Genomic DNA, 15,695 nt, shown 5'->3' on the forward strand with positions numbered 1-15,695 from the left:
ACCCTCTCTCCCCAAGGAGACACCTTAGGGACCTGGCCAGGCGCTAGTTAGGCGCCCGCTTCACAGGACAGATAGGACCACCGAACCTTCACCAGAGCCACCAGACCCCCTAACGGTGACCGCCAGCGAAGCAGAGCAGAGGCAGGAGCCCCGGCAGGCCCAGGGCACACCGCCTCCCTCACAGCCTTCTCTCAGGCTCAGGCTCCACGTGTCTGTGAAAGTTCAAAGACTGAGTCAAGTTTATTGTTTCTATCTCGTTTATTTTAAGTATAGTTTTACACTTTATTATGTGCAGTGACATCTTAAATGGAGCCTGTCACTCCATCTCGCCTGCTGCCAGGGCTGCAGCCACTTACCCTGTCACCCACTGGAGCAGCCCTGACTGGGGCTCACAGAACCAGCAGCGCCGGCTCCACCCTCCCAAGCCAGCACCCTGTTCCCGGAGCAGGGCGCCAACAGGCCCTCCTCCAGGGAGCGTCCCCATGCCGACAGGGCGGGTGCCACCCCTCTGGGTCCTCGTTTCCTTTCTTGCTCTCCGTGCTCTGCTCCTCTGAAGTGGTAAATAAACGAGAAGGCGTTTTTCCCTGCTCCTCCCACGTGTGGGTCTCTGCTCCCTCTCCTTCCTAATAGTGTTTTGTTCACTGAGCTCACGCCCTGGCAGCAAGAATGGCAAGACAAAACCTCACCAGAAACTTTCTTTCCGTGTTCCCCTCCCAGGCGACCAGCGGCCGGCCCTGCCGCCGTGCGAGGTGGCCCAGAGTGCTCTGAATATTTCATTCCCCGGCTGCCGCAGCAAGGCCTGCAGATGGTGCTTGCCGCCTCCTTCTGGACCCGGTTCAATTATAAATGAAAGTGGGGAGCTGAGATTTGTCTTTTTGTCTCTGCTTAGTTGGAATAACACAATAAAGCGTGATGGGCAGGAATTTCCCAGGCTGCTTTGCTCTCGGCTCGGATGTCCCCAGCCAGCTCTCCCCAGAACCCTGCGCCTCTGACATTCAAGCCAAGGGTGGCCTTACATTTTGTAGGTTTTCTTTCTGTTCATCTGCACTCAGCCTGCTCCCCGGCCCCTCGTGGCCCTCTTCCTGATTCCCTTTCTTGTGCACTCCTTGGTCGTGAATACAGGTTTGCTCTAGAACCTGGAGTCAAACCCTTCCCTCTTCTGTGCCCCATCACGTCCTGCTGCACAGGGCCATGTTGGTGACCCGGGAACAGGACTTTTCCTCACAGGCGGCATGCATCCCCAGCCTGCTGAACCAGTGTATAAAAATAGAACACACGTGTGTAGTAAATTATGCAAACTTGTGAACTTCATCTCGCATGCACATATTATTAGACACCGGTAGTATTTTAAGTGTGTGGGGGTATGTGCTTTTCATGCCAAAGGGCTGCTGAGTTTGGTGTGTTTTTGAAAATCCAAAAATCGAACTTTTATTGGGGCATAATTTTTATGAAATTTTGGAAAACAATGGAGCACACTGTTTACCTCAGGCTATTTGGAGGGGCTAATGTGAAACATTTCTCCTTCGACCCCAAGTCTGTGAGCACTGGGTTCTGGACTAATGCAGAGTCATAGAGACCGTGATAGGATGGCTAGTTCCGTACCCATTATTCATCTCAAAGAGTGGGCAAAGCGACCCGTTTCCCTTCCTTCACTGATGGATAGACATTCCAGCAGATCAGGGGGTGCTCCGTGAGGACTCCTCTCCCTTTGTTCCCACCTAGACCACATGTGGGGCGTCCCCCCTGCAGGCCTGATTCTGTTTCCACCTTGTTTTGATCTGTCTTTGCGAAGTTCAACAGAGTTGTAATTCACACCATGTCCTCACCTCCTACACTGCTGTGTGTTCAGTCATTAAGACGAAGTCAACGTGGCCTCCAGAGAAATCACCAGCTTTAGAGAAACCTCAAGAATCTGGGTGAGAGCTGCAGCCCCAGGCCAGCAGGGCCAGCAGATCTCGGGCCTCTTTTCTCGTGCACTGTCACGGTTTTCCACGTAGCATTTCACTGCTCTTTCTACTTAGTTAAACAGGACCCAGGGTAACTCAGAGATAACCATGAAAATGAACCCAAACCGAGAGTTTCAGAGAGTGTGGGCTGGGGCGTGGCTCAGTGGGGGAGCCCTTGCCTGGCGTGCGGGAGGCCCTGGGTTCCATCCCCAGCACTGCAAATAAAAAGAGAAATAAAATGGGCAGCGGGCTTGGTTTTCACATGGGTGTGTGATAAGTACCCGTTGGGGCCATGCAATTGGAGATGCAGTTCTCAGCCCAGTAGAGGGACTCTCCCTGGACAGTCCACCTTCATTTCTGGCTTAGCTTCTGTTGTCCAAATGGCATCAGGTGAGTGAGGGGTAAAAATCTGGAACCTAAGTGGAGTCAGAGATGCTGCTGTTCTATATTTTTCAGGAAGTTAAAATAACATCTTTGTAGCAGATTTTCTAGGAACCCAACAATAGAAGTGCTTAATAACCTGTGATCACTTTCTTGCAACTAATTATCCTGGACTCATTTTCTGCTGATATAAAATCTTGCCAGAGTAGTGGAATTGGAGTTCCTATTTTCAGCTATTTTTAATTTGTCAATCACTGACCTACTTTTATCCGGGAATTTGGAATAAACTGAAACATAATGGCAACATCACGAGCATTGCTACAACAACTTTCAACGCGCAAGGTCCTTCTCAAACACATCATCTGGATGTTGACCTTCACAGGAACTCTGAAGGGAAAGGAGTTTGGTTTTTCTTAGTTTACAGATGGGTACAGCACCTTGGAGAGCTGGAGTGACTTAACCAGTGACAGCTCCGATGCAGCATGGACATGTTAGGGTTTTACTCAGTGCTGAGCAGCACCAACCACCTCCCTGCTCCCAAGAAGCAGAAGGAAGAGGAGCTATTCAGAGCCACCTTAACAAGGCTCCTTCCTGGGCTCCACTCCCCACCCACGCAGCGTGATCCCAGGTGGCTCTCGGGGACCAGACGTTCCTTTTCCCATCCAGGCACCAGAACACAGAGGGGCAAAGAGCTCGTGTACACCTCTGCTTTCAACCCGACTTCTGCCACTCTGCTCAGACCCCTGCTTGACTCCCTGTGCCACCCTGACCTGACCACACCGAGCTAAAGGCGAGCCTCGGACGTGCAGCGGCAAACAGGCCCAGTGTCCCTTAGAAATAGGCCAGCTTCAGAGAGTCCCTGTGGGTGAGCAGCCTGGGTAGTGACGTCGAAACCTCGGTGTGAGATTGCACAGGGAGCCAGGCTAAGCACGCGGTGCCAGCACTGTGAGCATGTGCTGCCCTGGGCAGCGGGCGAGGGCGGGTGGTGCGCTTCCCAGAGCAGCCACCACCAGGAGGCTTGGGTGCAAATTCTTAAAGATTAACTTGTGTACTCCCAGCAGAACATTTTAAGCGAGTGGCTGCTAAATTCTCATGCCCCCTGATGTCACTTCCTACTTAAGTTGTAGTAGCTCATAAGATCTTGAGAACTTGTAGGATCAGCTTCTTTGCTATTTGTTGTTGGTGGTCAGGGAACGTGAATGCCCGTATGACCACAGTAGGGAGTGTGTTGTACTACCACCTCTGTTTCCGTTCCTCAGCACTGGGGCATGTCCTCGTCCATGAGCAGGGCAGCTGGGTATGCTTCTGTCTACTGCCGCAGGGCCACTGGCTGTGGGAGTCACAGGGCACACTCCGTCCAGAGGTACTGATGACTGGCAGGTATCTTGTATTTATTTGTACTTTTTAAACAAAAGATGGAGGTAGAGTGCTTGTCAGTCCACAGCAGGGGCATCTGTGTATGTTTCTGTATCTGTCTAGATATTTTATTTATTACTTTGGCCTCTTAATATGATTTCTCTGAGGTCACAGATCCCTTCAGAACACTTGGCAGTGCAGCCGGCTCCAAGGCCTTGGTTGCAGGAATGTGGGGATGCCCACATCACTCATAAGTGAGCCCTGCAGTCTCAGTGGGACGTCAGGAGAACTTTGTGGGGTCGCCTGTTCCACCACATGTTTCATTTAGGCCACAGATGTTTGGTCTCCTGATTTAGTCATCTTTCTTGGTTACGTTTTTGCTGAATTCTTTCTTCTGCTTATCTTGCCTTCCTGTGTTCATAGGAATCTACCTGACTCGCGCTAGTCCACCTTCATGGGGATCACTATTATTCATGGCAACTTTGACCCCAAATCTATACGTAATACAATTTGGAGTCTGTAGTGAAATGTCATGAGATAGGAAAACCTTTTCAAAATCCTTTGTGCAAATTTTAGGTCTGTGTATTTATCTACCACTACGGAAACCCCATCTGGGTTCATTGTAGCCACATTGGCGACAGGCGCTAAAGACCTTGTTCTCATCACGGGCTTTTGTTTTGTTTTCGTAACCCAAGCTGCCTTTCAATTCTGCCCTGAGTTGGTCTTCTTTGGGGAAGAAGGAACTGGAGGAGAGACTAAGACCCCCAGCCCCACCCAGGCTGCAGCCCACAGACAGCATCTTGGGATTGCCTGGAGGTAGCTCCCGACTGCGGAAAGCGTGCTCATGTAGACGCGCAGCCCTGCCTTTAATTCTCCCCGTGGATCTACTGAGTGGTATGCTGAACCACTTGGGTGTGTGTAAGTGTGTCATGGACGTCATGCAGTGGCCTGGGCACCCACTATCCATTTACGATTGAAGCAAATGGCTACCTTTTGTTCTGATTTATTTTGGAAACTTGGATGGGAAGGGGAAACTGCTTCATCGATGAAGTCAGTGGGATCCTAAGGCGGGTTCTCCTCTGGGGCCAGGTTCAGGGGAGGAAGAGCAAGTGTCCATGGTGAGTTTCACCTGGACAAGTAGGTGAGCAGACAGTGAGCACTTGCTGGATACCTCTGTGTGCCCCACATACAGGGAGAGTCCTGGAAAAGCTGTCATGTGACCTCACAGCTGTGCTCCCTGACTCCATGGAACTTGTTATGAACACGTCCTGTATCCCAGAGAAGCTCCTGAAGCCGTGGGGAGAACACAACTCTGCCCGCAGATGGCAGGCTCTCGGCTGGCGGTGGGGAGGAGTACAGGGGGCAGCTGGCGGCCCTGGAAATTCCTGGTTAAAACTGTGACTGTTCAGGTGTCACCAAATGCCAAGGAACCGTGTGGCACCATCAGACACATCTCCAGCAGCAGAGTGGTGCACACTGCTCAAATGGAGCAGCAGAGACAATGGCAGTGAGGCTGGACGGAGGGGGCAGGCAGACCTGGAGGGCCGGGGCAGATCTGCTGCAGGTCACCAAGAGGCGTCCACCGCACATCCCAAAGCCCTTGGGTTTCCTTCTCGCTGTCCTCACTTCCGCCCTCGTTGTCCTTATTGTCACCCTGTTGACTTACAGGGGCCGTCAGGCGCGGCTCTTGCACAGACCTTGCTCCATGGAGGACACTGGAGGGACACACCAAACCCGAGCCCAGGAGGGAAGGCCGAGGACACCGTGTCTGTCCGTGGCCCGGGAGAAGCAGGACGGGCGTCGGCCCACACGCCTGATCCCGAGTTTGGAAATCCAGAAAGGCTGCCTCCTGGAGTGTGATGCTCCCTGCCCCTGGAGTCCGCTCTCAGATGGGCCGCATTCTAGACGTCTCCTCCTCACTTTTCCTTTCCCTTTTGTTCTGCTTCACCCTGTCGCACCTTCCTGAGCGCGTTGTGAAGCTTGGCTCCACGTCCCAAACCTGGATGCCTTTGGTCAGATGCACGGTGCCTGGAGTGAGCCTGTCCTACCTCCGTCGTGCCTGTCCATTTATAAAATCGTTCCTGGTTAAAAAGAAAACAAAACACATACATTCTGGGGCGACTGAGGCAGACGCGGCGACGAGGTGGCCCCTTCCTTCGCGAACCTTGAGCCCCACAGTGGAGCCGTCAGAGCACGGCACCAGACGCAGGTCCTCAGGGTGGGAGCCAGGAACCCCTCTCCCTTCTGCCTGAAGTGCCACCTGCCACCCCAAGCAGGGAGTGGGGCGGGGGCACGTGGCCGGGTTGGGCGTGGTGCCTGCGTTAGACCATCCTGAAGGCGAGGAACGGTGGGCTCTTGGTTCCCTCAGGAAAGATGGCCCTGTGGCTCATCTTGGAGGAATCCTGTGCGGAGCGAGGGGAGACAGAGAGGGGAGAGGCAGCAGACCTCACGCTCGGGCCTCTGTGTGCACTGCCAGCTCAGCTCGGTGCATTTCAAGTTTGGGGGTTCATCATGGTCAGCACAGATAAGGCCCGCCCTGCACAGAGCCCCGGCACCGTCTGCAGATATTTCTGGCCCAAAAAGACAGATGGGGACAGGAACTAACACAAGAGTCACATCTGCCATTCCGGACAGTTAAGCAAAACATGAAGTTGCAGCTAAAACTTCGGGTTCTTCAGAACAAGACTGCAGGGAAGGGCGGGCGTGGCTGGCCGAGGGGGCTCTGCTCTGGATCCTGAGGGGGAGGCATGTTTGGTCTTTGCTTACGCAGTTTTCCCCACACCAGGGAGTCCCTGCTTAACAGAGACGGCGTTCCTCATCCAGGAGGACAGAATGTAGTACTCCTTGGAGTCCTATGACAAAGGGACACTCAGCGGGAGGGAAACCACCGTTGATGTCCCACCCGCCAGCTGGGCATCCAGTGAGCTCCTCAACAAGCACAGGCGTGATTCACAGCTGGCGGGCAGCTCTGAGCCTGGCTAGGCCCCGCCAGGTGGTGCTAGAGGTGGACGGAGGTCTGTTCTCAGGTGCCCATCGTCTCCGAACCCCATATCAGCCAGCAGAGGACACCACAGGAGCCCCTGGGGCAGCCAGCCCCTGCCCTGAGGGAGGTCCTGCTGCTGGCCCTCACTGGCCCTCGGGAGCCTGCTTTTAACTCTGCTTGGCTTCCTTCTTGTCTGTGAAACTGGACTTGGCCTTTCCATTGTGCAGAACCGCTGGTCCTCACAGGATGGCCGCGTTTCAGAGACCTGAGACTGGCAGGCCGCCCCGCCTCGGGCTTGGTGCTGTGGGTCTGTCTGTGTGAGAGGAGCACCCTCCCCAGGAAAGCCACCTGTGCATCTGACCTGGCACTGCCCTTCTGGGCCATGGCTGCCTGAGGCTCAACAGGACGTGAGAATCTCACGGGAGCTGGAGGAGATGCTGGCCTCAGACCACGTGCCGCCTGGCCCCTGGTTTGTCACGTTTCCTGCTCACAGCTGAGCAGCAGAGCCTTCGACTGTGAGCCAGAGGGGGCTGTGTGTGGAGGCCTGAGCGGGAGGAGTCTTGCCCTCCTGAGGCCCTGGGCCTCACTGTGCCTGTCCCCCCATGGCAGGGCTCCCTGTCCTTCATTTATTGATCCCTGGGGAGCCCGACTCCTCGTTCACATGGACCCAGACCAGGGGAGGGGTGCATGCCCTACCAATGCAGGGGCATCGCCATAGCCAGGAAGCGAGCCAGCCCTGGCCCTGAAGCCAGTTTTATCACGCAGCACGGCGTGAAGGACCTTGTAGGACAGCGTCCGTGATGAGAGGCTCGGCTGCAGCCGTGTCGCGGGTGTGGCTGCCCCTGGGACCTGTGAGCCCGTGTCCAGGCGCTCCCCTGGCTCTGCCTGCCCTCTGCCACCCCATCCCTGTGATTTCCGCTCTCAGGGTGGTAACCAGCTGGGACCCACACACACCCAGGCAGCGCCGGCTTCTCTGAGTTGGGGGCCAGGCCAGGGTGAGGCGGAGGCCGTGGACCCTGCCTGCGAGGAGCATCTGTGTGACTCTGAACTTGTTTCAACTCCTGAGTCCGTTTCCTGAAGGATGGCTATCCAGGACTCACCGGCGAAGCTGGCCATGTGGGTCAGCTCAGATGGCGCTCCGGGGCTGCGGGACAGCCGTGACAGACGGCGGGCACTGGGGAGGCAGCCGTGGGGCTCCACATGCCTTCATGGAAAAGGCGGGCTTTCTGGGCTCACGTGTGAGAGCCGAGTCCCACAGACGTGGTTGGAGGAGCCCTGGAGCGCCCCTTGGTCTGTTAAAGACAGGTGACGTGCCAGGATCACAGACACCGAGTCCCAACCGAGGACACTAGTGAAACCAGCACTTTCCCCTGTGGCCACCTGCTGCAGGTCCCGCCTCTGCCACGCAGCGCTTTGTCCCCTTGCCTGGCCCTTGCTCCCCGTGGTCCCCAGCTGCCCCCGTGGGTGAGGGGCACCTCTGAAGCCCAGTCCCAGAGCCGCAAGCCTTTCCTGCCTCGGTCTCCCCTCTCAGAGGGGCAGGAGGTCTGGGTGCTAAACACCCAGTCTGAGAGGTGAGTGGAGAGGGGTGGGGAGGCCAGAGGCTCTGGAGGAGAGGCCAGGCACCACAGGTGGTGTCCCTGCACCTTCCTCCTTCAAAAGGCGGCTGCCCTCCTGAGTGGCCAGTCCGGGCCAGCAGGTGACATCAGCAGCGGGCCCTGCGGTGCTCTTCCTGCACCTGCCCCACCTTCCTCCTGCCTGGGCACCTCAAGGACTTGGAACAGCCCCTGCCTTTGGGCAACCGAGGGGCTGCAGGGGATGTCAGTGTTTATGGCTTTTTCTCTGGGTAGAGAGGGCACCAGCCAGCAGTATGTGAAGATGCTCCTTATTAAAAGAACGAGAACTTGCTACCCTCGCCCCGGGGTGCGTGGGCCTGGCGTTGGGTGCTCACCTCCCGGGGCTTCATCTTCCGACCTTGGCAGCCAGGCTGAGTCTGGACCTCACCAGGGAGGACAGCTGCCTTCTCTGAACACACCCTCAGTGGCCATCTCCCCCCCCCCAACGTCCCTGCGCCCAGAGGGTCCACAGGCTGCATTTCCTCCTGGAAAGTGGAGCTCCCTGCCTGACAGTCGCTACAGTCTTTCTGCCTTTTCTCTTAAACAGCTTTTTTAAAGCCCCCAGAGACCCTTAAAAAAAAAAAGGAATGCAAATGGAAATTGCGCTGGGAGCCGAGATGCACATTGTTGCGAGTCGTGAGACCCTGGCCACTCGGGGACAAACTATTTTTTATTTTGGGTCATATTTCTTCCTTGGCATTTATTACACCTCTGTTAAACACAGCTCATGTGACACAGTGTTACTCATACGCAATCAGAGAAAAAGCTGTAAGTTGAGCCATTAGCAGGGCAGGGCGGCCCATTGTTAATAGCAGCCATTAAGGCTGAGGGAAATCGCTGTCTGACGCGGAGCCAGGCCTGTCTGCGGATGAGACTGGGCCTCCAAGCCGCAAGGGGGCTGGGCGGCGGGAGGGAAGGAGAATGGAATGCCGCAGCCCAGACCTCTTGAGGGAAGGCAGGGCGGAAGGCAAGCAGGGCCCTGCCCAGGAAGGGGGCAGAGGCCCTCCTGGCGACAGGCAGCCCGGCTGCCCTTCCTTCCAGGGGAATCACCTGACAGCTCCTATCCAAGATCCGCTGCCAAGTCCATTTTAGCTGCAGATAGGAAACTCAGGGTGCAAAGCCTCCCACCCCAGCATGCAGCTGATCGCGGATTCACTACGCCCAGATTCCTTGCCATCAGACCTCGGTGCGGCAGCACATTTTCCCAAAGTCTCTCTATAAAAGAAGACCTGCCAGATCCCAGCCAAGTTGCAGCGCCATGACCCGCTCTGACGAGCCACTCTGAAGCAAGCTTGTTTGACGGGGTCAGGTGGATTTGAGGGGCTCGGTAGAGAGCATGTTTATGGACAGCTCTGCCAGGGGAGGCGCTGGCCCGTTCTCCGGATAGTGCTAACTCGCTAGTGCAGAGAGGGACTGTTGACACAGGATGGCATGTCCATTTGGAAGACGGACCTGCAGCTTGGAGGATGGTCCCTGGACAGAGCGGCCCCTGCCTGCCCCCACCCCTGTCACCTGTGGAGGGTGTGCTGGAGGGAGTTGGCAGCCCTGTGTACTTTGCAGGTAGGGACAGCAGCACGAGGTTGAGAGGCTAACTGGATGGCCCCGGATGACCTCGGGCAGCTGGGAGTCACAGCAGCACTGGCGGTGACTGGCACTTGGGCGCCCCCGCCCCATGCAGGCCTGGCTCAGAGAAGTGGCGGGGCTGTCAGAAGGAGGGGGCCCTGCTGACTCAGACCCAGAGAGGCGTCTCCTACTCAGTGTCTGCTTTCCCAGAACATCAGTCCTGGGCACAGGCCCGAACCTGTTCCTTGCTCCCCAAGCCACTGTCCTGTCAGGTCGTCTCATCACAGGGCCATCCCTGCTAGACCTGGGGCACTTCTCTGGCTTTGTCACATCAGGAGCAGCTGCACTCAGCCTCTGTCGGTGGCGCCACTCTGAACACGAGAACCACTTGGGGTGCAGTCTGGGGGGCATTTAAAGGCCTCTGTAGGGTCCCCAGCACCAGGAGCTCCTTCAGAAAACACCCTCTTCCCGTCCAGCCCTTGCAGAGCCACACGCACCTCCCTGTTTCGCGGCCACTCTGCCCTGCTCCTGGCAGACTGCGCCTGGTGGGCTGTGTATCTGGGGTGTGCCGGCACTCGCACTGAGCTCTGGTCAGTTGCCTTCATGTCAGCCTCATGACCCATCAGTTCCTTGAGAGTGCCGGCGTGGGCCTCAGGCTTTGCTGTCCACGACTGTGGGTGAAGATCACGGCTGTCGGGTTCTGTGCTGTGGTTGTGGTGTGTGTCTTTCAGGATGAGATGGTCAGGAATGGGGTGGGACAGGTGGCCTGGGCACTCCCACCTTGCAGGCCCTGCTGGTCTCTCGCTCAGGAGTTATCTCCAAAGGGAATCCACCTGGGCCACCTGTTCTTCCCAGGTGTGCAGGAAAGAGTCAGGGGTTGGAAGGCACCGAGAAGCAGGTGCTGGAGAGAGGGGTTGAGTTGGCTGAGGCACCGAGGTGGTAGGGCACCCACAGCCCGTTAGGGGGCAGCTCGATGCCGTGTGAATGCTGGGAGTCTTCGGGAAGCCGGGGTCTCACTCTTGCATGTTGGGGGAGGCCATTTCCCAACATGTACGTCTACCTGGGTGCTTGGATCTTTAGGAAATCTGGGTGGGAGGAAAGGGCAGGTGGAGAGGCAGTGAGGAATTTAAGGGCGATGGTGATTCTCCAGAGAGAAGCGAGCAGGAGTGGAGTGCTCTCGTGGAGGGGAGCTACGTCGGGGTAAGAGGAGGTCTTCGCAAATCAGCCACCGGCATCCTCTCGAGGCACAGAGCCGTGCTCCTGGAGCACAGCCCAGTCTGTTAGGGAGCTGCACCCCCAGACTCGGGCGGCTCCTGACATGGACTGACTCAGAAAAGAGAGTCCTCTTGAGAGGTGCCATCAGCCCAGCATCTCCGCGGGGAGTGGTCTCCTCGGGGCTGAGAGGTGCCTTGGGTTGGTCTTGGCACCTTCAGGAAGGGATTCCTCAGCCGATCTGCTCAGCCCAGTCCTGGTACAGTTCCTTCGTGACTTTGGTGGCTCTGGGCCCTGAGCTGGGCCTCCGCAGGCCTCAGCCATTGCTGCGGGGGAGGCCGTGACTCGTCCTGCACACTCGCCCTAGGGCCCCGAGACGGGGGACCTCACCCTTGGTCAGGATCCTGAGGTTCTTTTATTTCAATGAGTCAGAACAAGGTGTTTCGCTGCAGTGACTTCAAGACTGTCCACAGGCTGGAGGTGCAGAGGACACGGGCCTCAGCTGTCGACAGTTTTCTCCCATAACACTCGCTGTTCCTGGGTCCGAGTTGCCACCTCCTGGTGAAATGCCTGTCCCCTCAGGTCCTCACACGGTGCCAGCAACCCGGGGCCCAGAGGAGCGTACAGGGCCCTCTGCCAACCAGGCCTTGATCACACTTCACGCTGTGATTCCAGCCTGCTAATCCTCCTCTGTGGTGGGAAGAGAGGCCTGTTCTGTCAGATAAGCTGATCACTGTCTGGGGGGCCTCAGGCCTGGCGAGAGCTGTTTACAGTGAAACCGTGGCTGGTCGGGGCCCTGCCTCCCACACTGGGAAGCTGGGTCAGGGGAAGGAGGGCAGCGGCCATTTGCTGCGTCTCTCTCAACCTCAGTGCTGGTGGCCACATGTCCACTGCTCTTCTCTGTTAATGCAAAGAGCAAATAAGAGATTCAGAGCCTGAGACTTCTGTCCCCAGGACCCCTTCCAAAGACCACTGCCCAGACGCTCCACATTCCAAGAAGGTCTCTAGGGTGGTCTGAACGCTGGGCTGCCTTCAGGGCTTTGGTGGGTGTGTGACGAACCAGCAGACGGCAGAGTGCCAGCCACGGGGGGGGGGGGGGGGGGCACAGCCACCAAGAGTGCTTCGCACACTCAGGAGTCTCCTCAAAGGCACAGGGGCCTAAAAGCAGATGAGGAATTTCAGGGCATGGTGACTTCATCATCGGCTGGCCTCTCCCTGCCAGCTGCCCCTGGCACTGTAGGTGACTGGCCTCTGTACAGCCTCGTGCCTGGTGGGGAGGTGCACCTTCTGCACGTCTGGGGGTTGAGGGGCTGTGTGTGTCCGGGGACTGCCCCGTGGCTCTCCTGCTCCCAGACACAGAGCAAGGTCTGTTCCGTGGTGGCTCTCAAGTGTCGAGATCCTGCACATGCCGCCATGTTTCCTGGGAGGACACAGGAGCTGGGCGACAGCGGGTGGGCAGCAGGACCTCCCTGGTCCTTGTCGGCCTGGTGAGCGTTTGTGGGGTCTGCTTGTGCCTGTGAACAGGTGGCCGCCTGCCCTGGAGTGGGCAAGTGGGTGACCTGAGAGGGCGTTGTAGTCGCGATCTGAGTCGCCTCCCACCTCCCGCGGTGCCTGGGGTGGGCCGTGGTCCCCTCTTCCTCGTGAAGCCAGTGTGTCTTTAGGGCAGGGATCTTACCTGTTGTATTTCCGTGTCCTCCATACCTGTCTGACACCCGGCGAGCGCTCGCGGAACGTGTGTTTTTAGTTTAATGACTGAACAGACGGGTTTGTCGTTCAGTGGGGAGGGGGCCCAGCAGAGTGATGCGGGTGAACCCCGGCCTGTTTTCCAGCACGGTGGGCTCCCGCTCCACTGCCCCCGCCTCTCTGAGGCCAGCATTGCGTCCCCAGGGCCTGCTGCTCCTCAGGTGCTGCTCGGCATGGCTCGCAGAGGCCGGAGGAAGCCTCCCTGAGACAGGGGGTCGGGAGGGCACGGTGGCCTGGGGCGCAGGAGGAAGGGGCCTGGGTGCACACGCTGCCTCTGCATCCGTGGAGTCGCGAGGCTTGTTCCTCCCTCCCCACTTCCCATTCCTGCCCCCCAACGTGCTCAGCCTCACAGGACAGCGGTGCCCACCACAGCACCCGCAGAGGAGGGGAGAATTAAGACAGCCCCGTTTCCTGCTCATAGTTCCTCAGACCCCTGTCCTGGGGGGTGGGGACTACCCCATCCCCACGTGGGCTGCCTCGGAGTTCCGAGACCGGCGGCCTTGCTGCTTGCTCAGGTGGAATGGAGCCTCCCCGACTTGGGCCTGGTCCAGGGCCTTGCCAAGCCCTGTGTTAGTGGCTCACCTGCTGAGGTTCGTGGTCCTCCACCACTGGAGAGGACTTTGAAGGTGAGGAGATCAGGCTGAGGTGGCGTCATGACCTTCCCAGTGGGCGTGGGGAGAAGGACACATGCCGTGCTCACGGCCCTCTTACCTGCACAGGTGTTTTCTTTGTTGGAGGACGGTGCTGCACCCTTCTCTGTTCCTTCTGGGACCTCAGGTGTCCTATGGCATTCAAAGACAGAGAGGGCCACGTATCCCTGGCTTGCAGACTGCACCTGGAGGCCCGCCTCTGGGCCACGTCAAGCTCTGTGCCGGGTCTGCCCAGCCCAGTGCTGCCCATTTCACCTGGCAACAGCTCAGCAACTCTGGCTCCCCCCAGGTCTCCTGCCACCGAGCGAAGCCATATTCAGCTTTAAAAAAGCATGAGTCCAACCATAATTTTTGATGCTGTGGAGTGCAAGCAATTCTGAGACTTTTTGGTTCACTTTGGGGCACAACAGGTCGAGGGCAATGAAGCTGGAAAGCCACATAATTCCCTCATGGTTCTCTCTGGCTCAGCGGGCTGGACGGCAGAGAAACGAGGAGAAACGGCCGCATAGCCGGCTGCCCCGGCCCCTGCCCTGGGAAGGCTTCCAGCTGCCCTGAAGGCCAGCCATCTCTGCCAGCACCTCGCCAGGACTGGAAGCAGCGAGGGAGCCCAGCCCAAGTCAGCTGCAGACCTCCCTGTTCCTGTGCCATTCGGACTCCACTGGGCCTCCGTTTCCCCAGCTGAATAAAGGGCTTAGTGACGCAGCAGGACGTCTACGTGAAGAGGAAACAGTGAGCTGGGTTCCGACAGTTCCTTTGTGAAGTTCAATTCCCACACAAGAAGATGCCTGGCTGCTTCCCCTGTCCAAGGCCCACGTAGCCATTCTTCATCTGGGCACTAACTCCGTCCCAGGAGGGAAGCCTGCTGACTCGTGCTGGGTCTCCCAACTGGCCCTGGCTGAGGGTGGACAGTGCATTTGTTGTGACTCTCTGACCACCACACCCACCTAGTCCTTGGCGGAGTGGGCTGTGGGTGAAATTGTGCAAGCTGAGAAAATTCTAACTGAGCTGTGAGAGTACCCCTGGACACAGGTGGACGTGACCTGCTGCAGAACCAAGCAGGGTGCTTCTGGAGAGCAGGCAGTGCGGGAGGCGAGCAAACCTGGCTTCAGCACTTCTGTAGGGTTTGCCCCAGAAACCATGAGTCCCGCGCAGGCTTCTGCTGACGTGGGGACACAGTTACCGCTGGCTCGGGGCTGCTGTGGTTGGACCTGGTGCCCCCCCAGGTTGCATCCCCAGCGAGTGGAGGAGGGACGGGCCTGGCTCTGGAAGCCCACTCCCTCTGCTGCAGGCCACCAGGAGCCGGGGCCTCTGCTCTACCACACATTCCTGGCCACCATGTCCTGCCTCTCGATGGGCCAGAAGCCCACAGCCAAGTGGCCACCGACCAAAACCTCTGAAACCCAGAGCCAAAAGAAGTCTTCCCTCCTTGAAGTTGACTTTCTCAGCTGTTCTGTCACAGGGTGACCACACCAGGGCTCCCCCCAAATCCAGAGAGAAATGTCATCACAGAGGGCCTGCAAGGCCAGCTGGCCCTGGCTGGAGGAGCAGCCACGGTGTGGGCTGGAGAGACGTCGGCTCTCGGCAAACGGGAAGTCAAGGCGCTTCGCTGGGACACACAGCAGGATGTTGACAAGAGGCCCAACCTCAGGGAGCCCATCTTCACAGGGGAACCGAGCCGGCTCCTCGTCGCTCTCCCTGTGGGCCACTCCCTGTGCTGGACAGCACCTTGTGCTTGGCACCATCTGTGTTCACGGTGCTGGTGCCTCTGTGTGAGGGTTCTGGTCCGTCTCCATTTCCCATGCACAGAAGGAAGGAATGGGCCAGAGGTCAGTCCTTTCTCCCCGAGTTCCTCCTTCACAGGGAGGCAGACAGCAAGCCCTTCTGAAAATCAGAGCCTAATGGCTCCATCTGCTCCCGCGCCGCTTCCCCTCCCTGCCTGCCCGGGAGTTTGCTGCAGACGCTAAGTAGCACATTATTTTCGATAAGTCGCAATCATTTACTCGAAATCTACTTCTTTAACATGTCCCCTTGGAAACTGGAATCAGCGGGAGAAGCCCTGCCCAGGGTGGAAGGAAGGCCGGCGCCCATGCTCAAGCTGAAGTCCAGCCGTTGGCCATCCCGCATTCAACCTCGGGGCTCTGCCGGAGGAGAGGCGAAGGCCCCGCAGAGGACAGTACTGAGGGCAAAGCCACCCATGAGGTCTCTGTCCCCAGGAAAAGGCCCAGGTGCCTTGATGGGAGAGACAGGA

At 57.6% G+C, this 15,695-nt stretch overlaps 1 protein-coding gene across 8 annotated transcripts in view; it reads left to right on the plus strand.

Moving 5' to 3' along the window:
- The window catches only part of Pbx1 (PBX homeobox 1), a 234,493-nt gene that overhangs the window by 160,498 nt on the left and 58,300 nt on the right, over positions 1-15,695 (plus strand). Inside the window, exon 1 of one of the 8 annotated variants that reach the window (XM_021722699.3) lies at positions 9,731-9,839. The exons of the other annotated variants lie outside the window; for them this stretch is intronic. Within the exon in view, the coding sequence (XP_021578374.1) occupies positions 9,746-9,839 (94 nt within the window). The 5' untranslated portion in view covers positions 9,731-9,745. Of the gene's footprint in view, positions 1-9,730; positions 9,840-15,695 lie in introns of those variants that run through there. 8 annotated transcript variants of the gene reach the window in all.

This window comes from Ictidomys tridecemlineatus, chromosome 10, assembly GCF_052094955.1.
Source record: "Ictidomys tridecemlineatus isolate mIctTri1 chromosome 10, mIctTri1.hap1, whole genome shotgun sequence".
NCBI classification, from domain to species: domain Eukaryota; kingdom Metazoa; phylum Chordata; class Mammalia; order Rodentia; family Sciuridae; genus Ictidomys; species Ictidomys tridecemlineatus.